The 27,295-nt window shown below is 30.4% G+C and overlaps 1 protein-coding gene across 6 annotated transcripts in view; it reads left to right on the top strand.

Moving 5' to 3' along the window:
- LOC129800844 (glucose transporter type 1) overlaps positions 1-27,295 on the top strand; it is a 54,302-nt gene that overhangs the window by 6,739 nt on the left and 20,268 nt on the right. For 4 of the 6 annotated variants that reach the window (XM_055845536.1, XM_055845530.1, XM_055845531.1 and 1 more), the window contains exons 2-12: positions 3,471-3,769; positions 5,188-5,337; positions 9,028-9,147; positions 9,217-9,361; positions 19,183-19,348; positions 19,574-19,711; positions 19,981-20,237; positions 20,306-20,430; positions 22,395-22,673; positions 23,186-23,463; positions 24,624-24,746. In XM_055845536.1, coding sequence (XP_055701511.1) covers positions 5,205-5,337; positions 9,028-9,147; positions 9,217-9,361; positions 19,183-19,348; positions 19,574-19,711; positions 19,981-20,237; positions 20,306-20,430; positions 22,395-22,673; positions 23,186-23,463; positions 24,624-24,746 — 1,764 coding nt within the window. In that variant the 5' untranslated portion in view covers positions 3,471-3,769; positions 5,188-5,204. Of the gene's footprint in view, positions 1-3,470; positions 3,770-5,187; positions 5,338-9,027; positions 9,148-9,216; positions 9,362-13,087; positions 13,123-19,182; positions 19,349-19,573; positions 19,712-19,980; positions 20,238-20,305; positions 20,431-22,394; positions 22,674-23,185; positions 23,464-24,623; positions 24,747-27,295 lie in introns of those variants that run through there. The other 2 variants (XM_055845534.1, XM_055845535.1) reach the window with 2 other exon arrangements.

The following is a 27,295-nucleotide window of genomic DNA, read 5'->3' as shown; positions in this document are numbered from 1 at the left end:
ACTTATCGCCACTTTTAGGAAAATGTGAAGTTAATCTGATTACAACTTTTGAACCCTTATTATAAGATAATTCAATTTTTACACAAAGTTATTGAGATGTATTGGCTCCAGATTCGTCAAAAAGTAGTACTCCAATTTAACGCTGGACTACTTAAAAAACTGATTTTTATTAACAATATAAAAATAGCCACTTCGTCGCCACTTTTTACCACATTTCGCCAGTTTTGTAACCACTTCTCGCCACCCTCTTGGAAACGTTCACACTCGATTATTTTAGGCAATGTTTTAAAAAGAATACATTTAGTATTTCTTTTTCCTCATGATCACCTTATTATTACTCACTTTAAAAGAATTTTCTTTACTTTAATTTGGGAAATCAAGTTATAAGACTATTGCAGAAAGTAGATTTGACAACTGAGAATCTACAAAGTGAAGTTAGCATCGCTTATTGAAAAGCAATGGCGATATTTATATTAATTGAAATATTAATTAACTAAATACAAATTTTATGTATTCTACGAATGAAATTAAATATTCAACAGACAGATTATTTGTCCAAAAATGTAAATTTTGTTCGATGAAAATTTGATGACACTTGTTATATTTGGTAAGAAATATTGGATTCGATGCACTTGCTTAAAATATTGCTCTAAAAAATGCTCAAAATCGTTAATCCGAAACGAATAATTATTATTTTTCTACTCTATACGTAGCACCAATAAAAATACAAATTACTTTACGGTTCATTTATTTCATATATCGTGAAAAATAGCGATTTCAATATAAGTGGCGATAAGTGGGGCATTGACGAGAAGTGGTGATTCCACCCTAAAAGTACAACATTTTAAGTACCTTTATTTTCTGAAATTTTCTTTTAAAATCTTAAAAATTTAGTCGTTAAAGCGTGATTTTCAGAGATCATTTTTAAAAAGTTGAACTCGCACCTATTTGAACCTTGAACGTTACATTTTTTTAAAAAGTAAATTTGGATTTTTGGCAGAATTTTATACAAAATAGTACTATTTTCAGAATATTTTACAACACGTTTCATCTTATAAAATAATTTATGATCAAGGCAAAAGAAATCCACCGTTCAAGTGCGAGTTCAACTCATCAACTAACACGAAATATTTAGTTTTTTTAATGTCAGATGAAAAAAAATCAGAAAATATAGTTGAAATAAGTACATTTAAATGCTTTATATGCCTAAGAGTTTCAATTATTCTTTTTTTAATTTTTATGAACAAAACGTGAAGCAAGTATGCTGTTTTTTTTAGTCTGAGTGAGTGACCCATTTAACCCCTTAAGTAATATAAAAAAAATTTCAGCTAAAACACGATTTTTTAGGGTATATGAAATGGAGCATAACATTAAATAGTTGCAGTACCATTATCTCACGTTATTTATTTAGAATAATAAAGTTATTTAGCCGGAAAACTGTAAAATTTTACTTTCTTAACGTTAAAAACTATAAAATTTACAATAAATTTTAAGGTAGGATCTACGGTGAGTATATATTGACGAAATTTATTACATTTCTAATATACATTTACATGAAAAATAAAATTTTATTTAATTATTCAATTTAGAAGTTTAAAGGCAGACACATTATCATGAAATTTCCGGTTTCCCCATCAATATAGTTATCTTCACGTCGGTTGTTGCTTCACAATTATCATGAAAGTTTTGGCAAAAAGAAGCTAAAGATGTTTTTCTTTTAATCTGCAACCATCTTGGAAATTAATTATACTTATAATAATTAGACCCATTTTTGTAAAGATTGAGGCCTGTTAGTCAGTAAAATTGATCATTGTACTGACTTAATTTAATTTTTTATTGCTTATTTTTTGTATTAAGTGTTAATATTTTAAAAAAAATAAGAAAAAGATGTGTTTAATCCAATACGATTTGATAAAAAGATGTACTCTCTCCATCTCACTCTCTCTCATTCTGTTTCTGTCTCTTTAAGTCTAATTATGAAATATAGCCTTATCTACAAACGAAGAGTACTTGTTATCATAATACAATATATCAAAGCTAAAATCACTCTAATTGAGCAATTTTTTGTGACTGATACGATTGGGCAGTATTTCATTTAATACAGTAAACTCTCTCAAATTCGGGCATGGGACCGAAATGTCAGCCGAATTAGACAGAAATTCGGGCGACAAACTTTTTGAAATGCAACGATTGTTTTTATTCATGTGCATATAGAAATTGAGTTTACACACTGATATATATCGTAAATTGCATGAAAATCCCTCAATAATGCAAAATCACATCAAAACTAAGACAAACCATGCCAAATTTGAGCATATTTGATTCATTTGATTATCATAATCAAACTTGAAAAATGACAACAAAGTTTTTTCAAATGAAACTGGTGCCCGAATTAAAAAGTAGCCCGATCTTAAAAGAGCCGAATTTGCGAGAGTCTACTGTATAGCGAGAAATCATTTTTTTTTCTAATAAAAAAAATCTAATTCGAATCGGGGCAAAATTAGCCAGGAATAGAATAAGACAGTGGACTTTTCTAGCTTGTCTATTGAGCAAGGTGTTATTGAATTAAAATGGAAACACATCTTCATGTTTTCTAAAAAATGTAATAAGTCTAATCTTGTTATGCTACAATTCATAAAATAATCAATGAAGTTAGTTCCATTGGAGTCGATCTGTACTATCTGCCTTTTTTTATAATCATTTCTGTATTTTTTTTATACTTTTAAAGAATAAAAAAAAAGATTACAACGATAATCATTGGTCTACTTCGTTACCACAATTATTGTTGTTAAATTACAAAAATATGTACTTTATGAAAATGTATAAGAAGGTGTAATGTAAATTTTATGTAAACTGTGTAAGCAGATGACAAAATTAGCAACTGATTTCACATTTGAGTGCCTTGTCGTATACATTTTTTATACAATAACTTACACAGTAAAAAAATTTAGTTACTATAAAATGATCTTCATTGTAAATTTTACATAAACATGTAATTGTGTTTACTGATACATATATTTTTGAGTAATTTGTATATATTTTGTTTGAAAAGTGTGTAATTTGTGCACATTTTGTCTGAAAACTGTGTAATTTTACAAGAAATATGTAAGAAAATGTACGCATCTGTGTAATCATTCGCAGTTGGTTACAAAGTACATGAAATTTAAACTACAGATTTTCAGATTACGCTGAATTTGCTGAAATACATATTGGAGTAACTTTACAAGAATAATCGTGGTAAAAAAGTAAACCAACGATTATCCTTTTTTTACACTGTAGCAGTACACACACAAATATTACACATTTGTGTAAACTTACAACAAAAATCACGGTAATACTGCCCATAATTCTTTACTGTGATGCATAACATTTTGATATATTTTTAATATGGCAATTTTTTATAATATTTTAATAATCATAGCAATTATTATGTAAATGTTTCAGCATTTTTTCTCTTTTTGTATTCGCAGTTATTATTGGAATGAAAAGTGCAAGTGATGGGCTTTGTAAGAATTGGACTGCAATTTGACAAATTCTGGGAATAGAGAAGGAGATTTCTGGATTAACCCAGCACGATAATCAAAAGGATTTAAATATAATTTACTGAGTTTATTTGTTAAACATTGCAAAAAGTGAACTATTCAGTGATTTTCTTAGTGTATTTAAAGACTGAGAAACATATGACACAAGAAAAGTGAAAAGAAACATTAAACAATTGAAAAATTTTCTTTTGGCTTTAATCAACGAGATGGCTGGCATTAATGTTCAGGTAAGAATAAATCAATTATCATTATTTACTACGATAATGAGTTGATATCTATTTCATTTAAATTTGGGTAAGTGTGCCAAATTTCGCCCAGCTTGCAATTCCGGCCACCTTTTTTGTTTTTCAAATATCCATGAATTTTTAGTTATCACTTACTTAAGAGATTATAAAATGCAAATTAATAACAAAAAATGTGGCTTCGAGAAACAAGATGACGTGAAAAAGACATTGGAGGAATTCCCGAAGGGCAAGGAACTATGAGAATGAAGGTGGCCGAAATAGGACACGAAAGCTATGTATACATTTTTATTCATTTTAAAATGAATTAAGAATGATTTTAGAGTAAATAAAGACGATAAACTGTATACAAGGTTCCAAGCAATACTCCTTAAGAAGAAGGAATAAAAAAATCAATTTGTTTTAAAAATATTACATTTCAAACTTGAGACTTGGGCGCTTGCATGCAACTATGTCGAAATTTGGCACACTTACCCTATATTTTTTCCGGACAATGGAAATGACTTTTTTGTGGAAATCCTTATTTAAGACTAGCAATAAGTATTCCACATGCAAGAGTGAAGATAAAATATTTATGCATGAAAATTAAGTGAAGAATTTTGAAATAAGCTGAATATACGTGATCTGCAGAAATTAAAATATGCGATAAATATTAAAATTTTAAATACAAAAATAACACTGAATTTAGTGTGCAATATGGAGATCCTGAAGTCATTTCAAACTTAATAAAAGAATACTGTGTTACAAATAATAAATTATTTAATATCTAGATAGCGGAGGGTGAGGCAACTTCTCAAATGCATGACTGTTGATAAAACTAAATTTTGAATAATAAATTAATTTATGAAAAATATGCTGTGTATTTTTAAATATCCAGAACTTAAAAGAGAACTACTGTAAAATAAAAGTTTTGTCAAATTAACAACTAAAGTTTGTCAAATCGGCAGACAACTGGATTTTGTTAAAAATTTGTCAAAAGTATGTAAAATGCGAAAAAAGTTTTATAAGATTGGTAAACGACATCCTTTTGACAAAATTTTAATAAGACCTATTTGTCCACTTAACAAAACTTTTTTTCCAGTGTAGCTAAATTTAGAAACCTGGAATATATAGTTTAGAAACGTTTGGCAAATGAGTCTTGGAAAAAGCTTAAGGTGCCTAAAATTGCCCCACCCTCTTCTACTTTCAAAACAAATTTTGTATCTTTGTTTGTTAAAAGTTTGTAAAATCTACGAATGGACGCCATTTTGACAAACCTTTATCAAACATTATTATAAAACATTTCTCTCCGTGTAGAATCGTTCTCTATCAATATTACCAGATATTATTTATAATAAATTAATTGATGTTTTTTTGTGATATCGTAAATATTGTTATTCTTACTTTGAATGCACATTCTGAAGCTGGCCGTTTGCGTGTCATGGCGGCAAATGGCACTTCTTCGATGATCTCACCTTCGTCTTCCATTTCAAACGGCCCTGAGCCTCAATTGCCGCCATTACCGCCACCGCTTCGTTCGGCACAAGTATTGCAACCGTTATCAGTATTTCCAGGTTCGCGACTTAGTAATTTTTACAAATGTTTTGTTCTTTTTATACCCTTGCCTAACAATATTGTTTATTGGATGAAAAATGGTATATTAAATTTATAAAATTAAAACTAATATTTTAACAAAAATAATAATTAATTCTATATAAAATTTAGAAGTGATAATAAAAATTTAATTTTATTTCTTAAATTTAAAATGCCCATTTTTTCAAACCAATAAACAACAAATTTGTATTATGCGTTTTACTCAATGTTGCTGGCACATAAAGTAGTGTTTACATAAATATGAACCTATCAACACACGTTATTATTCCATTTCCTTATGTAAATTCCTTAAAGTACTTTATATGCAAATTCAAATGAATTGGGAAAAACTTATACCATATTCTCTCTTTAGACGAGATTGGAATTTTCACCATCAAAATTAGGTTATTAGGCATACAAAAACTATAACTCGGCAAATCTCTAAGTTTTTATTGTAAAAAGTGAATTCTATGACCTAAAAAAATATTTACTGATCCGCTTTACTATTAAACGCGACTAGAGAAATTTTGCAGAATTTTCAGAAGATATTATGCATTTTAAATAATAGAATTAGAAGAACTTTTTTTTAAAAATATTGTTTGCTTTATTTTGCATATCACTTTCACTATTTTTTCATTCTCATTCTGATATTTAATTTTCAATTTTATCTCTTATTTTCATTCATACAATCCTAATGTCTTATTCTTGATACTCCTGGCATGTTTTAATAAATGTTTTATGTCACATGTCATAATAAAAATTATTATTATGGAACATTAGTGTCATAAAAGATGTATAATCAGAAGAAATATGGGTGGCATTATTCATAAAATGGTTTTTATTGACTTTTCAAAGTTCTATCTATACAAAAATTTTTGTTTTCTCAACATTATTACTATATTTCCAATTAATTTGTTGAATTTTTAATGACAAAAATATTAAAAATGTAAATTGTGCTTGGGGGTAACTTTTTCTTCCGTGTGAGTGGTGCTGTCAACTGTTCTCAATTTTGAATTCTCAAGTTTTGTTTTTTTATGCTCCTCAATTTTAAATTTTTCTATAAAAAGCCGATATAGGCCATTGACTTGAATAGGCCATAAATTTTAAAATATTTTATTATTAATTTTTGAATAGTAAAATGTATTTACGGTGACTGTTCTTGAATTAAATTCTGCTTGTACGTAACAACAAGTTAATTAATTTACCAATATCAATTGTTAATTTAAGAATTAGGTTATATCTTAATGTTAGAAATTTTTGGTAGAGACTTGTCGCATTTTCTGTAGAGGGAGTTTAAAGCATTGTAGGGTTCATTAAAGATCATCAGTCATGAACAGAGATTTGTTTTGAAAGCGTTCAAACGATGACGAATTCATGATTTCGCAATTCATGATTGCTGCGTCTTTGGAGGGATTGAAAGGAAATCATCATCTATAAACTGTTCCTATAACTGTTAAATGTTCTCAATTGACTAACTACACTGAGAGAAATCCGAAAAAGTTAAAATAACATTCCGGAAATGTTAATTTTACCCTGCAGTATTGATCCAAAATCGGTGTAAATATTACCCTTTTTAGGTGTATTAGGGGTTAAAGGTACTCTTTTTCATGGTAATTTTACCCTTAATAAGGTATAAAATTAACACTAAAAAATGTTGATATTATATATTTTTATACCTAAAAAGTGTTAAAGTTCTGAGGAAAAAATGTTAATCGCACCCTCTTTTTTTCTCAGTGTAGACAGTGAGAAAAAATAATCGATTAGAATTGGCCAATAGGGAAGTAACTGGTGTTCCATAAGGACATGACCAGGTCACATACATCCTTGGCAACGCCCTAGAAGATTTGAGAAGATTCTAGTTTTTGTCATTAGGAATAGATGATTCTACGAGAAAAGGATCATTAAAATATTTTCAAAACGAATACAAAACAGCTACTACAATGGAGCATATTTAACCTAATCTTGTTGATTTTAGCATGAAATCAACTGTAGAAAATAATTTAAATTGCGGCAAGTCGCCACCAAAAATCTAATACATGCAATTTTTATCATTATTTAACTGAGATAAAGTCCTTATTGAAATGAGTGTTTAAATAACTCTTTATGAGACTATATAGTACATTCAAATCTTACATTTAATGTTGAATCAAAACAATGTTATTTTTTAAATGATTGTTGTGACAAATCTCAGAATGGCTTGGCTTATAAAATTATATAATATTTCAAATATAATGTTCCGATATTTGCATATCGAGCGTTGGATTAACACTCATTAGTGTTGACTGAAGCGTATCAGTGCAATACTTCACTGTTCATCACTTTTTAAACAAAATGTTGGCTAAAGTATACACTTAAATGTTTTCGATTTAAGAATATATTTCAGTCAAGATGAATTCGGATCAACAAATAGAAATGTGCTTAAAAGTGATTCATAAAAACGCATATACCATATGCAGTGAGGTACCTTAAATGACCCCTGCGCCCAGGGGGGGAATTCTGTAGTCCTGTGAAGTGATCACCTGTCATAATTGGTGAACGCTTCACTAAAGTGATCGCAAAAGAGATTCTGTAACTTGCGATAGCTTCACGTGAAGGGATCACTTTTAGGTTATGTTTTTCACTTGTCAATTTTTCAGTGAAGATGATGTTATCACTCGGTGAAGCCACTGAAATTTTTTTTCATAATCAGCTTGAAAAACAACACTACATCATTTCTAATACTCAATTCTAGTGTTTTCCATTGTTATTTAGTTCAAATATTGATGAAAATCTTAAATTTAATAAAATTTCAACACATTTCCCCTCTCTGCTTCACGCAAAGTTACAGAATAACTTTTCTAGCAGTCGTGAAGAGAAGCCCGTGAACCTTTCACTAGTGAATCGTTCACTAGTGAAGCGTTCATCGAGTTACAGAATTCCCTCCCAGGCCTTTATTTAGACCCATTATTCATCTATATTTGTCTATCCCATAACGCGAGCGTCCTGTAACTAAGAATTTCATGTTAAAAAAAAATAGAAAGAGAAAATTAAAAAAAAAAATAGTAAATTTATTCTTTGTCTGAATTGTGTTGTAGTAAAACAGCAAATCAACTCTCCATGTGAACAAAATAACATGTATCAAATAATATCATAATAATCATACTTTGTAAGGGTTGAAACAAGCCTAATTTATCCTCAAATTCGATAAGGTTTGTCAATAACCTCGATGAGTGTTTGAATAAATTCTCATGGGTTAATTTGAGCATTGAATGCGTGTTATGACAACACTCATTTCGTGTACCTTTAACCCCTTTAACACTCAACCTTCTCTCAGTGTTTGTTGGAAATTGGTAAAATTAATAATTGTATATCAACAATTGGTAAAGTTTAAAAGAATCTATAATGCCGACCATATTTCTTCAGGTATTGAAAATATGTACCTTTTTGTGCGATTTGTATAATTTTGTGGTTAAAAAGAAAGAAGTATTTCCCATTAGTGAATTACCATGGCATAATTTTTAGTTTTTACAAGTTGTGTTGTTGAACTCTTATGATTTTTCTTTTTCTAAAAATAACAAATGTGTGTAGTGCAATGTATTATTGCTTAGAAAGATGACTGGTTCAATAAGCTAAATACTTAATTTGGTGGTGGATTTGTATTAACATACGTATTCTAATTAAATTGAATGCAGTGTCAGCTGTGAGTGAGGAAGCAACGTACGATTATGTGTTTGGTGGGCCGCCTGTGGATAGACCGGCCCTGTCATCATCACTCAAGCTGACCTCTCCCCCAATTCGGCTGCGATCAGACGGTAAAAGTGCAATTTGTGACGAGTGTTTGAGTCTCATACATGTGGTCTACGTCTAAATGATGTTTGTAGATCACAAAAGTGGCCTAGAAGATGAACGTCCTTATCGTCGATCATTTGGACATACTTCAAAGCGTTCACGAAACCTAGTTGGAATTTATTCGGCCGTAAAGGGACATGGGGAGGACGAAGCCACTCTTCGACAATTACTTATTGAGTATGTATATTTTTTCTGCTATAATATAGCATAATTGCTGATTTTAATTTTCAACTCTTCCGTGGAAATATTATTTGTTAAAGGAACTGTTCTTTTTTTTCAAATTTCTTTGTAGAATACTAAAAAAAAAAACATTTTAACATTTTCTTTTCTTGAGCTCTTATATTGATTTGTTATTCTTTATTTTTTTTACCCTTTCATCCCTCTTCACAGGTATGAGGAGGATTAAATTTTGTATTTAAACTTGATAATAATTAATTAAAAAAATATTAAACACAGAAAAAACTTATAATACTAAAAATTAACACTACGATTTATGTTACTACACTATAAAGCATGATCTTGTTTGTTATAATGAATTTTGTTATTTTATAGTATTCTTCTTATTTTCATTTCTCCCTCTTTAAAGCTCCTGCGCACAATATGCTCATATATTAACGTATGTTTGGTAATTACGGCAATAGATATTTTCCTTAAAGCAAGAGTTATTTCACTGAGGTAACACCGATGTCCTTTATATGCATTTGTAGACTTAAGGGACAGTTAATATGGTTGGAAATAGTGTACAGCTAATTGGAAGTTAATGAAAATTTTAAGAAAAGTGATATTAACATTTTCTTTAGAATTAAAAATCGAAAAAATGAAACTGCAACTGAAAGTTTTCTTTTTATAGTTTTTTGTTACAAAGATGATATAAAACGTGAATTAAATTAAAATGTTTAAATGGAGACCTTGTGAGCCTTGATTAAGTTAGATGATTGCTTAATGTTACTTATAAGACAAACTATTTATTTTCAATTCGAGTCACCAAATTAAGAAAAAATAACTTTTTGTGTGTTCTAAGCGGAAAGTCACTAAACTAAATTTGGCTACTCAAAGTTAATAAATTATTTGTTGTTTTATTTTTTATAACCAAAAAATATTAAAACCGAGATACACGATAAAGAAGATATTACTTTTACCATCAGCGGTGGTAGCATAACAGGCAAGCGCGTAAGACTTGATAGAAGTGCCCCGGGTTCGATTCTGCCTGATAACGCTTCATTTTTTTTATTTTTTTTTATGTCCCATTGTTCTTTTTATCAGACTAATTTAGTGGTTTTTACTTGGTATTGTAGTAATAAAAAAATTGCCAGACGAGTAAAACACGATTAAAATAGTGAAAAGTTTCTAATGACGCACGGAATGACAACATGATTTCGGAATTTATTTTAGCGTTTTAAACAGACATTTTATATCAATTCTACAAAAAGTAAATGCGACTAGTGAATAATAAAATACGATTTGAACAATAAAAGTAAAAGAAAACGGAATATAAGAGGGAAAATAAAGCATCAGCAAATGGATTCGAACCCGGGACACTTCTGTTAGATCTCTTGCGTTAACTCGTTGCTCTATCACTGCTGATACTGAAAGTACAATATTCTTTATCTTATGTGGCTATTTAAATCTTTTTTTGTTTATAAAATAATTAAGAACAAGAATTAGGGGAAAGTGGTCATCTTCTGTACGCACTAGCCTTCGAATATTTTATTTTTTGGATTCTTTACAAAAAACTTATAAAATATAATTTTTTGTTTGGAGGTGTACCATCTGTCAAATAAATACAAATAAAAATTAATATCTAAGATATTAATTTCTTGTTTTAGAAAGAAATAAAATGGCAATTTGAAATTTTTGAATCATATTCTGGACTTATTCAATCGTTCCACAGAGAATCTTATTGACATTTTTGTACTTTTAGTTCAATTTTCTTAATTATTTTTTTTAAATCTTTTATTACCAGAATAAAAATTTTAAAATGTGCAGTGCTGGAAATATTGATTGATATTTTTGTGTACAGATTTTGAATCATATTATGCCCCCTTATTGTCAATGTTTTGTCAAATATTCGCTATACAGTAGACTCTCTCTCAATTGGGCATTTGGGGAGAAATGTCATCCTGTTTATCGATAGATTTGGGCGTCAAAGCCTATGTAAATTCCACAAAAAGCGCTCAATTATAAAGAATCACGATAAAATAGGAAGAACTACAGCAAATTAGCTTCATAATTAAACGTGAAAATGATTGAGAAAGAGCCGATTGAGCGAGAGTCTACTGTATTCTCTGATATTAGGGGAATGAGGGGCACATTTGAATTGGGGCAGCTTTGAAGTTGGTATTTTTTCTCCCATTTTTAAATGAAACTGAGCCTTATCATGATATAAAACCCAATTTCAATGCTTCCCCAATTCAAAAGCGCCCCACTTTCCCCTAACAATATTTTCCTAATATTTTATGAAACTCAGTGAATATCCCTTGCTTGAAATGAGTATTTTATTGAAATAAATACTAAGTAAAGCTGTATTTTATTCTTTTCAATGTTATATGTGCAAGTAACAACATTACATGGTGATATATATATTTATGCGACAATAGAGAGAATAATGTTAAGTCGAAATATGTTTGCACGTTTATTATTATTATAAAATATTTTTAAAAAAAATATATATCTTCGTCAGCTTATTTTAATAATTCTGAAATAGATTATACTGACGGTTAGGTTCTGGAAGGATAAAAACCTTCTGGTGATTATTTCGTCCCAATTAATTGGAAAGTATTACATTTATCATTTTATTTAAAATATGCACTTTTTTAGTGCATAAATAAAATTGATAGTACAATGTGTCGTGTCGTTATTTAATTGTTTATACACTTTTATAATTATATACAAATTATACAGATTATGCCGATTATGCCCGACGCACAATAACTTTTGTTTTGTAAACATGCTTTTTTCGAAGTTTCGAAAAGTATCTTGCGAAGCTGCCTATAATTCGCTATGTATAATAACTTTTGTTTGTAAATATGTTTTCAAAATCGTCTATGAGAGTGAGCGAGATAATTAGATCTACATTTCATTCACTCTCATAAATGTCAAATATATGTTTACAAAACAATATTGTGCGCTGGGCATTATACCGAATGACAAGCGCACAAAAGCTTTTGTTTGGTCAATATGTTTTTGAAATTTCAATGAGAGTGAGTAGATCTAGATATAGTCATCTCGCTCACTCTCATAGACAGTATCTAAAAGATTTGAGTGAGCAACATTTCTTGATGTTGAGCTTATTATCTCTCTCTAAGATGTCAAAAACATGTTTACCAAGCAAAGTTTTTGTGCGTTGGACGTACTGCCTAAGCACAATAACTTTTATTTTGTAAAAATCCTTTTGACATTTCAGAAAGAGTGTATGAAACCTAGATCTAGTCAACTCGCTCACTCTCACAGACATTTTTAAAAACATGTTTACAAAATTAAAGTAATTGTGAATTCATTGTAATTCAAAGTATATAATAACTTTTGTAAATATCTTTTCGAAACTCTTTATGAGAGTGAGCAAGATAACTAAATAGATCAGGTCTGACTCACTCTCATTGAAATGTCAAAAATATATTTACCAAACCGAAGTAATTGTGCGCTGGGCATTATGACAAATGCACAATGACTTTTGCTTTGTAAACATGTTTTCAAAATTACTGGTAAGAGTGAGCGAGATGACTAGATCTAGATCTCACTCACTCTCACTACAACTTCAAAAACATGTTTACAAAACAAAAGTTATTGTGCGTACACCATTAGTATACGATATTATTGATTTTCACATATCTTTTCGCTCGCTCAATGAATTTTGGAATAGGGTACATAAGTAATAAAGAAATTAATGTAAATTTCTGTTTAAGTCCTACGGAAGAGACAATGGAAGGTCTAATTTGCAGGTATGACTAATGAAGATTATTAATTAAAAAAAAAACAAACAAACCAGATTTTAAATATTGCGCTCTTTTCTATTCAAATGTGAAGCAGTGAAAAGCTCTTTAGTATTGAATGTTTTGAATATTATACTTTATTTAATGTAAAACAACCTTTTTATTTTGTTTAATTGTGAGTTTTTGCCAATGAATAGTTTTAATATGCGATGCGAATGTATTTTGCTTTAAAATGAAATTTTTATTTACTTTGTTTTTGATACATTACAAGACTTGACAGAAGCATTTTTGTTTTTAAAATGTTTTTTCATTCTTTTGTGTGATTTCTCTTTAAAAAAAAATAAATAAATAAAAAGGCAAATAAAATACGCTATTTGAGAGCTTTTAAAATAAGCTGATGATGAACTTTTAATGGTACAACTTGTTCTATTTAATCTTGTCTATAAGAGTGGTGTGGCCATAAACTAATACATTTATTAGGTTACTACAAAGTTTACAAAGTAATACTACTTTGGCAATGTTGCATATTTGAATTGTTAATAAGAAGTTGCAATTATTAAACTAAGTTTTGGTATATAAATTGAGTTTCATCCTCCTCATTGCCTCTCATTCATTCATTGTAAAAGGCATATAATTTTGTTTTTGGTTAGTTTATTTGCATTTCTGAATTTATTACTTTCATACATATATTATTGACTTTTGGCGTTAACCTACAATAATTGCATTATCTCTTTTTGTTGTAGATTTGCATAAATTGGTCAGAATAATATGAAGCTGAGCGAATAAACAAAATTATAGATAGAAAGCAAAAAGAAAAAAAAATCATTGAAAAAAGAGTATTTGCTCCAAAAGAGATGAAAAAAGAAAAACAATTAGAACTATAAAGTGCGACGTGAATTAGTAATGAGAATATTGCAATAACCTAAATTAAATAAGAGGCAAAAAAAAAGATAGAACCGAAGAAGAATACTGTGTTAAGAAAGCAAAAAGTCAATCTCATCATCCCTTAACATCATCTCTTCATCTTAGTTCATCATCAAAATGATGGGCACTATGCCTCCAAGGTATAATTCTTTCATTTAACTCTTCATCCATTTTTATTAGTTTTTTCTTTATTCTATTTTTATATGAATTTATGTTTCATATACATAAAGTGTGTTTGTGAGTGTGATTGCGCAAAAGACAAGAAAGCTCTTCTATTTTTGTTTCTTTCCCAAAATGTTATTAATTGTGCTACAAAAAATGCATCTTCTAAAAAAAGTTAAATTGCAAATTTTGCTATTTTTTCACTTACAACATTGGAGCAATTTTCGACACTTTTAAAATTTAAATTTAAACTACAAACAGATCTGCGATGTTTTTATTTTGTCAATCATTATTGTATTTTCTTGAACGTATTTAATTGAAAGAATTTTAGCGTGAATAGTAGTAAAAATTTAACAATAATCAAACAATTTTAGAATTTAAAATTAGAAAATTAACACGGGTAATTAAGACGGAAGACAAAATCGTAAACCAATGCAAATGAGGAACATCACAAAACTGTTTGGGAGCTCTTTTTGTTTTTCAAAGTTGCCTCTTGGAATTTTAGCTGGAAAAGTTTAAACGTTTTTTTACTGGAATTTTGTTTTTAGAGTTATATGAGATGTTATAAGGTAAAAAAGGACACATAAGACTGTTCCTCTTTTATATCTCATCCACAAAATGCTTCATGTGTTTTAATGTGTAAACTAATTTATAACTTTTTTTATTCAATTACGTAAAACGTTTTTTCTTTTTATTTTATCAAATCCATCCAAACATACACATAATACAACAATAGTATAATTCGTTTATTTAATGTGATTCATAATAATTTTTTATGACATAACTATATCATATTTTGAAAAAATGTGAAAGCTATTAGAAAACTACATACAGTGCTGTCTCGCTATATGCACAGTTTGGGTACTTTTTTTGACAGTTCTCTCTCTGAATATGCACAACTTTTTTTGAAATTCCCAACGGTTTTTTTCTTTCTTTTAAAACATTATTATTTTTTTATTGTTATAGAATTCCCCGTGTTATTTTAACTATAATATGAGACAGAAAAAATAAAATTAAGATAATTAAAAACGAGAAAAATTAGTTACCAAGAAAATAATTTTCTTTATTACTTTGTCAAAATGTAAACAAATTGATTTTGAATGCAACCGACACAAAAGCTGTGCATATAGAGAGTGTGCATATAAAGAGACAGAACTGTAAAGTTATAGAGGGAGGTGGGGCTACATTGAAAATGCTGTTATATGAATATTTATAAAGGGAGGCGGATCTAGGGGGAAGTAGGGCACCTTTGAATTGGGGCAGCTTTGAAATTGGGTTGGTTTCTTCTATTTTTCAATGGAATTGAGCCTTATCATGATGTACTTCACAGTGATGGCTCACAGTAACCATTTGTTTCATTTAAAAATAGAAGAAAAAAGCCCAATTTCAAAGTTGCCTCATTTCAAAGGTGCCTCATTTCCCCTAGAAATAATTTAATATAAAACCAAATTTTCTTTAGAAATATGAGAAGAAATAGCATTTTCAATGTATCCCCAGTTCAATATAGCCCCACCTCCCCCTAACCACTAAGTGAAGACTAGGAGAGATTACAGTCTAGTTTTTAAAGTTTTATGTTGAGAAAATATTCAAAGTGCAGCCCATCTTTTTTGCAGTAGAAAAGAAAATTATTGCAATTAAATTATAAATATTTAAAATTTTTGTGCAACATAAAAACATTATTTTTAAAGTCTGATAGGGAAAAGGGCGCTACCTTCGAACGACTTAAGCGTCGGACAACACCATTTTTTCTATATACCTACACTGACTGAGAGAAATCCGAAAAAGTTAAAATAACATTCCGGAAATGTTAATTTTACCCTGCATTATTTATCCGAAATCGGTGTAAATTATGCTTTTTAGGTGTATTATGGGTTAAAGTTACCCTTTTTCATGTCAATTTTACACTTAAAAAGGTGTAAAATTAACATTAAAAATGTTGATATATTTTTACACCTAAAAAGCGTAAAAGTTACGAGGAAAAAAAGTTAATCGCACCCTCATTTTTTCTCAGTGTAATGGATTTGATCCATGACTCTTTTCAGGAAATTTTCAATTAATTTATTTTTCCCATCAAAAATTTCAAGTTTAAAAAATTAGGCCAATAGGTTATCTTCCAGAACTGGTTGGCGGTATAGGGAGGGGAAAGCCCGCTACCTTCCGATAGGTCAAGCTTCGGAAAACTCATTTTTCTATTTTTCTATTGAAACACATGGAAAAAATGAAGCTTGAATCGTTCGAAGGTAGCGCGCTTTCCCCTACTGTACCAATTCAAAATCATTAACATATAATCGTGATAAGACTGTCCTGGAAGAAAATCAGAGGTGATAATGATAACTTCTTTGCAATAGCATCGACTATACAATCCATTCTGAAAAATTGTAATGATAGCTGTAGTTTTTGCAGCGAAGTAACGGTCACTTCCTTTTAATAATGGTACAATAAATGGTTCAATAATGTTTAAAAATTCATCATTCACTTCAAAGAGATACAGATTTACCGATACTTGATCCGATAGTAGCGAAAAGTTATCATTGCACCCCAGAGCTTTTTTCGGTTTTATCAAGGGGTGACTCTTATTGAGAAATCCTTGTCAATTGTCTGAAAAACGCTTCGCAAAATCCTAGAAATTCAAGAATTTAAGGATATGAAGTTACCCCTTGCTTTTTACTAAACATTGTATAACATTAACATGTCCTAAAAAGGTGACAATAAGGGGTATACCCTCTTTATTCTTTCCAGACTATGGAAAATTATTTATGAAGGAAATTCCCTCGTGTAGAGGGTGCATAAGATGTGGAAAAGCATTTGATAGTGTTCTGCCTTCAATAAAGTCTATGCATTGATTTTATATGCATAAGCTGCAGACGTAGTACCCTCAAGTTTTGCCTAAAAGCTTAAAGATCTGAGGGTTTTTTCTAAGATGATTTGAAAGGAAAATTAGAAAATAATAATCAACTTTCAATTTTGAAATGGTTTTCTAATAAATTCATGAATCAGTTTAAATCGGTACTCAAGTAGCAAAATTAGGTGTGATTCCTTCATAATCACACATATTTTATTATACTGTACCAATAAAGTGAATAAATCCCTGAAAACACGTAATTTGAAATAATTTGGGGTAGACCTAAGTTCTAGCCATTCTCTTACCTCAATATTAATGGTCTTCCTATATTTCTCAATAAATGTGACTCATCGCACCCAAATTTTAAAAACTTGGAGAAATTTCTCAGTTTTTAAATAATATTGCGGAGTCACATTTATTGCGAAACAGGTAAAATTTAGTCATTACGAAGCTTGGGATTGTACGAAGCATAGCAAATTTCCCTTATATATTTATTTCGTGGTAGGATTTAGGTCAGTGAAACGTAAGTTTTTGAAATTTATATTACCACTCTATTTTTTTTTCTCGGTAGTATGCCATAGTTATTGTATTTTCTTGCTCGTTAATTCGAATTGAAATAAATATCATTCATTAACTTAACTTCACCTTCAGATATGTCTTTTTTGAATATATGTGTAAATATTTGAGAGGATTTCAATATTTTAACCCTTCAAAAATGACTAAAAATAAATTTTCTAGCAACAGAGCTTTTTTAAAGGAAATATCAAAGAAAAATCTAGCGGAAATGGCATTAACATGTTCCTTATAATATATTGTTATGGAATTTACCAACTTTAAATGGCTCTTCTCAAAAGTTGTCTTTTTTGAAATAGCATAGTAAGAATGTGACCGTCGTTAACTCAAGTATTATAGCTTCACTAGAAAGAGTCAAATATTAAGGAAATCCCGTGCAGCTTAAAATGTACAGAGGAAGGACTCGCGCTAAGGCAATGAGTGTTGTATTGTTGCAGGATAGTCTGCAATAAGTCATTAGGGGAATGTAGGTATGGTTCGCACACTGTGAACCTTAAAACGATGTGAATTTTCTCTTTGGCTGCAAAGAACTAGTACGTCATAGCCAAGGGGCTGACATTAGCTCTGAAAAATGCGACCAGTTTTAATGTAAATTTTCTCCTGTTTTCGTACACATTTCATGAGATTTCTCCAAAACTACGTAGGTTGCCAATTTGGGGTTTTCGGTTGCCTTTTCGTTATTAAGTTGGCTTTTATTTTGTATTAGTGTTATTTGATAATTCATTCTACAATGACAAAAAACAGCTAATAAACTCAAAAAATTTTTCGGCGCTCTAGCAACATATGGGAAATATGAAACGTCATGCCCCTGGTCATAGCCTTAAGATAGGAAATAAAGAGAAAATTCGCATCGTTTGAAGGTTCACTCTGTGCAAACCATGCATTCATTCCTCTACCTGACTTAATTTGTTGCGGGTATGCGTTGCTCGCATGAAGTATACGAGAAGATGACAGAGTCTATGGGGCATAGCAATTATCCTGCTATGAGCACGTGATCACTAGCAGAATAGGGAAAAATGAAAGTTCACAACAATATAAACATTATTAGGGGATCGCTTTCTGGCTTCGCACATACTCTGGCTTCGAACGTTTCATATTTTTCCCTTATCCTTTAATGAATCTGCCCTATTTTTTCAGGAAATATGTTCGAAGCCAGAGAATTCAAAATTAGATTCTGTTCAAAACTATCCCATTGTATCGTACTTTTTTGGTCAATACGTTTCAATATTTTATCCTTCAAATAAGCGAATTCGATTTGAGGACGAAAATGTTAAATAATTTGCTTTTTATCAGTTTCTATTCTACTGTAAAAAAGATTTGGGTCACTGCTTATTTATCATCCTTATCCTCTTTAATCCTAAATATATAAAATATGTCAATTTTTTATTTTAATTTGTTTGGGAAAAAATACATTGAGGTTGTGCATAAGTCCATTAAGAAGAGCGACAGTGAATTCTAAAGAAAATTGGAACTTTAGAATATTGAATTTATATCATCTTTAGTGTATAAGTTAGAGAGATTTATGGCACATGACCTAAAGAGAGAATTTCTTGTGTTCTCTGTTATAGTTTACAAAAGCAAGTTAGCGTGATGAGTATGAATTTATCAGCAAAACTGGATGAGTTGCAACGTGGTGATCGTCACATGGAGACAACAGTGGCCCTGTGTGAGATTCGTTCTCAACTGCAGGAGCTCACAAAATCCGTAGAAAGTTGTCAGAGTGAGGTTTCTGAGGTAAATTTTGGCACTAGAATTTGTTCTATATTTATTGTGTAATATCGCATGGAAAAGGCATAAAGTAGATTGGGTTATGCTTCTCCAGTCCACACAAACCAGATGGAAAGGGTGTGCAAAATGCATGAAAATTCGCCCCTTGATGGAGAGTGTTGATTCTAATACATAAAATTGCAGCTGGAGGAAAACCAATTTGAACATTGAGGTGTGATTTGTGTTTTTCAGGTTAAACGTGATATGGTAGCAATAAAACATGAACTGGATACAGTTCAGCAGGTCAAGGAGGAGATTGAAGAATTGCGGGAGTATGTAGACCGTCTTGAGGAGCACACTCACAGGAGGAAACTTCGATTGCTGGAGCAAGTTAGTGTTGTGGCAAGACTGGACTTTTCCCTTTCAATTTATTGATTTTATGTATTATTTTTTATGTATTTTGTTTTTTTTTCAATTATTATTTTCAAATAAATGCTTTTTGCAACATTATTATTTGCTTTTCTTTAGGCGTGACCTAAATTACTTTTTGGTGAAGCTTGCTTAGGAAGTTCAATAACTTTTCTAAAGTTAAGCCGCCATTTCTTCTTTATTCTCCTTTCGTTTCTTTATCAATTAAACCTGCACTACATTCCTTCCAGGGGTTAACATTCTTCCTGACATACGCAATATTTGCGGCTGTGCTCGGAATGCTTCAATTCGGCTACAACACAGGTGTCATCAATGCACCAGAAGTCAATATCGAGAATTTCATGAAGGACGTATACAAGGATCGCTATGGCGAAGACATTACGGAAGAGTTTATTCAACAATTATATTCAGTGGCTGTGTCAATATTTGCCATTGGAGGCATGTTGGGGGGCTTTAGCGGTGGCTGGATGGCTAATCGGTTCGGAAGGTAGGTGCCCTACCCTTAGTTATTAAGTTTATTACATTTAGATTAACACTGTTTCTTTCCCATTGCAGAAAGGGTGGTCTCCTACTCAACAACATTCTCGGTATTTCGGGAGCTTGTCTTATGGGCTTCACCAAAATGAGTCATTCATATGAAATGCTATTTCTCGGACGATTCATAATTGGCGTCAATTGTGGTAAGTTATTTACTTCTCACAGACATTTTTTTTTTTATTTAAAAACAACAAAAATGCAAACGGTTCGTTCAATTATTTAAGTAGGAAGTTTTCCAATTAAATTCCGTAACAGTATTCAGTAAAGCGGTCTTCAGACTAGAGGTTTAGCTCAGTTTCCAAAGGTCACCAAGTCCTAAATAGCGAGCAATTTTATTGCTTTTTGCGATTCTATAGGTGCCTTATATTAAATAATCCAATCCTAAGTGAAATTTTTCTAAAAAATCGTGATTGATAAGAAATTAGAACAGTTAAGCCATTTGGCTAAGCCTTAGGTCTGAAGCCCGTATAACGTAACAGTATTCAGTTAACAAGTGTATAATCATCAATTAATTGAATTATTCTTCAATTTTTTAAAGTTTTTTTTGTTTAAAGAAACGTTTTTAGGATTCAAAAACGATTTGTTAATTACGTTGACTTGAAGGAACTGTATTTGTTATATAAATCTTTGTTTGTTAGATTTAGTAAATGAAAAACTTGCACATTATGGACCACTCATTTTGCACATTGTGCCATTTTTAAGAGAATATGACTGTTTCTTTTCAGACTGATGGTCGATACCGCCAATTTTATCAAAAATTAGTTATCATGTCACCCTTGGATTCCCAAATACTTTGTTGTGAAAGAGATCGTAATAATTAAATAGCTCGAAGGACCAGTTATATATTGCATAGATTCTTTCAATCTATAGAAAAATGTACCTAGAATAATTACCAAATATCAGAATCTTTCAATCTCAATAACAGATTAAAAGTTTCAAAAATATCCAGCTCAAAGGACAATGTTTAATTGATCTTGGCTCTTTAATTTGACCTCTGAATAGATGAAAGGGGCATATTATCTGAAGGATTCAGTTGGACGTATTAAATTGTGGAGGACGTACCTTAAAGTAAATTGTCACTCTTATGAAAACTTCTGCTACTCAAATGGACTCTCTTTTTCTTTTTAGTTATCTTTAAAATAAAACACTAAGGTTTAGCACCCCTGTCTTGCCAAAGACTTCTTCCTCCTCGTGAATTACCTTTAAATGATAAAATATCTCAATTGCAATCCGTCGCTAACGACCGGAAAATCGCCACAGGATTCAGATTGTGACCGCCACGTTCCAGGGAAACACTATTACTTTGAACAAATCAATTTTAATTCACAAAATTCTCAGAAAAATCTTCTCAACATGCTAATTCCGCTTTCCAGCTTTGACACTTCACAAGACATATAATTTAATTTTTTTCCGCTAGGGGCGCAACTTTCCGAAGTTGTGGATGCTTCGCGTCACTTCTCACCACGAAATTTATGTGAATGTCCAGACAAATTTTTGAAAAATCCGCTAATGTCACTGTGCTGTGGTGAAGTTTATAAAAATTTGAAATCATTTCCAATAACTTGTCCGATTATAGGATATAATTTATAATTTTTTCTTCAGTAAGTTTTCTAACATAATTACAGATCGAATGTTTTAAAAGCTTTCAAAAAGCTTTAAAATATCACAAAAATGGTTCGCCCTTTTTTATGAGGAATTTTTGTGAATTTAAGGAATTTATAATGAACTTTTATTGTCGTACTGTAATTTTTGTTTAATCTAGCTTCTTTATGATGTCATTTTGAATGCAATCATAAAGATAAACTGTTTATGGACGAGCAGGTACATAATAATAAATTGTTAGTACAAAATATAACACGATATTGTGTATAGAATCAAATTGCAAAGTATTTACATTTAATATAATGAGATAGATAAGTAACCTTAAATTGAGGTCACTTGCGTATATATAATAATGGTCAATTCAGGTTACTGATCGGCTTAAAGGGTATTATTTATAGGTGAAAGAACCACTGCATTTTATTGGGTGATTAATTGACTAGATGGATTATACAAGGGGAAAAGTGCACTATATAGCAGATGTTGCTCATTGTTATTTTCTTTGCAGGTTTAAATACATCCCTTGTTCCAATGTATATCTCGGAAATTGCTCCGTTAAATTTACGAGGTGGTTTGGGTACTGTTAATCAGTTGGCTGTGACAGTAGGTTTATTATTGTCCCAAGTGTTGGGCATCGAGCAAATACTGGGTACCAACGATGGATGGCCAGTACTTTTGGGTTTGGCTATTTGTCCGGCAGTACTGCAATTGCTTCTTCTTCCTGTTTGTCCAGAATCTCCCCGATATTTGTTGATCACGAAACAGTGGGAAGAAGAAGCGCGTAAAGGTAAATATTATTGTTAAACTTTTTTTCCACATGTACATTTAAACTGCCATGTTCAGATTTGACATTTGACATTTATTGCACTTTCTTCATCCTTTCCTGCGCGCCACTTAGCGGCCAATTTACACAACAATGATATTTCAGAAAATCTTTCAAATTTATACAATGTACGCTTTTTTATTCAGATGATTGGGAAACAAGGCAAAGCTGCGGATTTTTTAAATTTGTTCAACGTCTCAAAAATATAATACAAGATTTTTTTTTTGATTTTTTTTGTAGAATTGGAATAAAAGTTTCAAAGAAGATTACAAAGACATAATTAGAGAATTCTATGCTATTATATTTCATTTATTAAACAAAAAACATCACAGGATAATTCATTTTCATTGCTGAACACACAAGCATATAATCTCAAAATGATTTTAAATGTAGCAATCGAGAACTCATTCGGATTACGCCGATCTGGTTTAGAGAGCGGACACTGTCATTTAAAAATGCTGATGTTTCTTTTTTAGCACTGAGACGTCTTAGAGCATCCAATCAAGTGGAAGAAGATATTGAAGAAATGCGAGCTGAAGAGCGTGCTCAACAGGCAGAAAGTCATATTTCCACCATGGAACTAATCTGTTCCCCAACCCTTCGAGCCCCGCTTATCATCGGAATTGTTATGCAACTCAGTCAACAACTGAGCGGAATTAACGCCGTTTTTTACTATTCTACATCACTTTTCATGAGTTCTGGCCTCACGGAGGAGAGTGCCAAATTCGCAACTATCGGAATTGGTGCTATAATGGTGAGTGATTTAGTATTGCCTCTTGCAAGTAGGCTGATATACCGCCACATTTGGGTTAACGGAGAAAACCACCCTACTAAGTACTTATTAAGTACTTATAAAAATCTTAACTCCATGACTTAATTTTAAAGAATTGTCAAATGTTCAAGAATAAAAAAATGAAAGTATGGCCAATTTCAGCGCTTTGTGACGAATGGCGAAAATAATATGGTATGACAGCCCTAACTCTAAGTGCTTAATTAAGTCCTTTTGGAAATGCCTTAGTTAAGTAGTTTATATTAAGAACCTGCAAAGTACTTTTTACTAGCACTTATTTAAGGGCTATCGACTCAGAACTTCCCATGTAGTCGCCTTAACAGATTCGAAATATTTTTATCAAATCATCATATTTTTTATTTATCAAAAAATATTAAAAATATTTTTTTTGCCTCCTTAGTATAATGGACACGGTTTTCTAGCTTTGTTAAATTTCTCTCAAGATGTTTAGAAATGTGTCTGGAACAAGAGAATCAATAAGAAAATAGGTTAATAAAAATAATATTGAAAATATGGTAAAATTTGACTCTCCGAACACGATTTTTTTGGTTTAAGTTTAAAGTAAAGCTGTACCAGAGTTTCTTGCACTTTGTAGCCAGATTGGAAAATGTTGCGAATGAAAACGCACATTTGATAACATTTAAAAGTTATGTTTTTCTGATATTTCTCTATTTTCATTTCCACTTTTTGCCGCCAGATGCTATTACGTTTCTCCAAAGAATTCCTGAATTAAGGACTTAATAAGTACTTATTAAGAAGTTATTTTGTGCATTTGGCCAAAGCTCTTATTTAAGAGCATGGACAATGTTTTTAAAAATTGTATTGCACTAGTAACAATTTCATAATAACGATAATTTAGGCTCCTAATAAGTTGCATAAGTTTTGCATAATGTTTTGAAATGTTGCATATAGTGCATATTACCCTTTTTTAAGAAATTAACGTCTGAAAGTCTCCCAAACTTTGCCAAAATGTCTCTAACTAGAAAGTTTTAATAGTTTTCTGAATTTAAACAATTATTACAAAAGCCTAATGACTTTGAAGATGTCTTTAAGCTATCGTACTATCGGTTTTTTATTGACCAGAAGGTTAGTGATATAAAGGCTATAAATGTAATTTATTTCAGGTTGTTATGACACTCGTCTCCATTCCGCTCATGGATAGAACTGGACGAAGAACACTGCATCTATATGGATTGGGCGGAATGTTCATCTTCTCCATTTTTATCACGATATCATTTCTCATAAAGGCAAGTCTTAGTTTATTTCCTTTACCTTTTTCTATGCGGAAAATCCATGGATTGACATTTAGGACCTAGACCTAAAGATTAACCGAGATACGGCTTATTGTAATTGTAATAAATATGATTATTCTAAATTCTTATCAAAATTCCATTAAGGCGTCTCTCGACTTAAGTCCTAGGTCTGCCAGGGCCTTTATGTATAAGAACCACTCAAAAAAGGATAATTAGTCGAAGTTCAACGAGATTGACTTGTTGAGGCAAATATAAATTTCCAGATACTTTGCTCATCCCGTTGAATTTCAACTAATTTATTTTCACAAAATACTCCAGATAAAATTTTATACCAATTATGAGTGTAAAATTGACGGTTTGTATAAGTAACTTACACAATTAGTGTAGAATTGATCGATTTTTGTTACATTTTTGTGCGTTTCTCTATAACCTAAAAATATATTTTTGCGAATAAAAAATACTAAATTGTATTTTAACAATTTTTGACGTATACGTTATATTTTATACTATAATAAATTTGCATGGAGTTTTATTGATGTTTAGATGATCATTTGTCGAAGTTTTCTAACTAGAAGAGAAGAAACTATCAAATGCTTTAGTGCAAGAGCAAGAGATAAACTAGATAAAATACTAAGAAAAAGTTTGAGAAGTATTTCTTAACTTTCACAAATGGTATAATTTTATTCTATTAACTGACGAAGAAAAACTTTACAGATATTTATTGTAGAAAATACTACGATTATATTCTGTAATGGGCGTAACACGATTATCATAGCAATGAAATTCCCCATTATGAAAAAGAACCAATCAGTAAAATGAAATGAAATGGTTATCAAAACAAAGTTCATTATTTAAACGTAAGTTATATTACGATTATCATTAAAAACAAGTTGAAATTTCTTTACTTAAATTTTCAAAAATTTAACAAACCAAAATCGGCTGAAAAACAAACCATTTAAGCCATAAATTGCTGAACATATCACGTTACTCCTATTAGTCCATTATGCATGATAATCGTAGTATTTTTCAGAACGATTACCCTTCTTTTTTATTTCAACAAAATAAATTATAACACTATTACATAACAGTCGTTGTAAAATTTACCTTTCAGTCGACAAATTATCTTTTTACTACGATAAATCTGTGACACATTACACATGATAATCGTAGTATTTTTTACAACGATTATCGTTTTATTTTTGCAAATTTACTATAATGTAATTTGGACTCCTTTTTAATGGTAGGATCATTGTGAAATTTACCTTTCGCTTAAATAATTAATTTTTTAGTGTGATAAATCCTTGAAAATATTACTACTACGTTAATAGTGTTAATCTCATTAGTTCATTACACATAAAAATTTTGGTATTTGTTTTATAAATATTATCTCTCCTTTGGAGTGCAATAAAAGAAACAACACCTCCTTTAAATAATAATGTTGTAAAATTCAACTATCGGCTGAAAAATAACTTTCTACTACGATAAATCGTTGGAAATATTACAATGTTAATCCTGTTACTCCCTTTAGCGCCCATAGTAGCCGAAATAATTTTTTACAACGATTTTTGTATTTAATTAAAAATAATTCAACTTATTTTAATGATAATCGTTGTACAATTCATCTTTCGGTTAAGAGATAAACTCTTTACTGTGATGTATCTTTGGAAATTGCTACACCAATCATATTATTCTCATTAGCCTATTCTGTATGATAATCGTAATATTCTTTACTATCCTTGGACTTTTCCGAATTTCAGCTAAAGAAACTTAAACTCTGATTTCTTGAGAAAAATTTCATTACTGCTACTGCCACAGTTAGAAAATTTCGACAATTGTAATAAAATTTTAGAACAACTTAATACAAATATGCCAATGTGCATGAGTTCAAATCGTACAAATTCTATCTAAAAACTTGACAATGATGGATAGATATTGTTTATGAATGTATTATGCCTGATATATGAAGAGATACTACTATAAAATGTTACTTATTCATTTGACGAATTTTTGTTTTCTTTTTCGATTGAAAAACTTCACTTTTTGGATACGCTTTCTTGATTTTGACTTTTGAGGCATTTTTGAAATATTTCTTAAAATTTTTCTGAATGTTTTTTTCTCTTTTTTTCTTTTCTGTGTGTCAATTCTTAGCAATGTATATTTTGTTTTTGGGAAGAGTTCCAATGTAATGTCCAGCGCACAATCACTTTTGTTTGTAAACATGTTTTCATAATTTATGAGAGTAAGCGAGATGACTAGATATAGGTTACTGTCACGGAAAAAGTCAAAAACATGGTTACAAAATAAAAGTTATTGTGCGCTGAGCATAATGCTCATAATGCACAATAACTTTGGTTTTATAAACATGCTTTTAACTTTTCTATGAGAGTGAATGAAATCTATTTAGTCATCTCACTCACTCTTATAGGAAATTCCGAAAATATGTTTCGATTACAAAAGTTATAGTGCTGAAGCATTATGCCTAGCACATAATAATTTTTGTTTTGTAAACAAGTTTTTGAGGTTTCAGTGAGAGTGAAAGAGAT

Source organism: Phlebotomus papatasi, chromosome 2 (genome assembly GCF_024763615.1).
Source record: "Phlebotomus papatasi isolate M1 chromosome 2, Ppap_2.1, whole genome shotgun sequence".
In the NCBI taxonomy this organism is placed as follows: Eukaryota; Metazoa; Arthropoda; class Insecta; order Diptera; family Psychodidae; genus Phlebotomus; species Phlebotomus papatasi.
The sequence above is the reverse complement of the archived record's forward strand: the minus strand, read 5'-3'. Positions and strand labels throughout refer to the sequence as shown.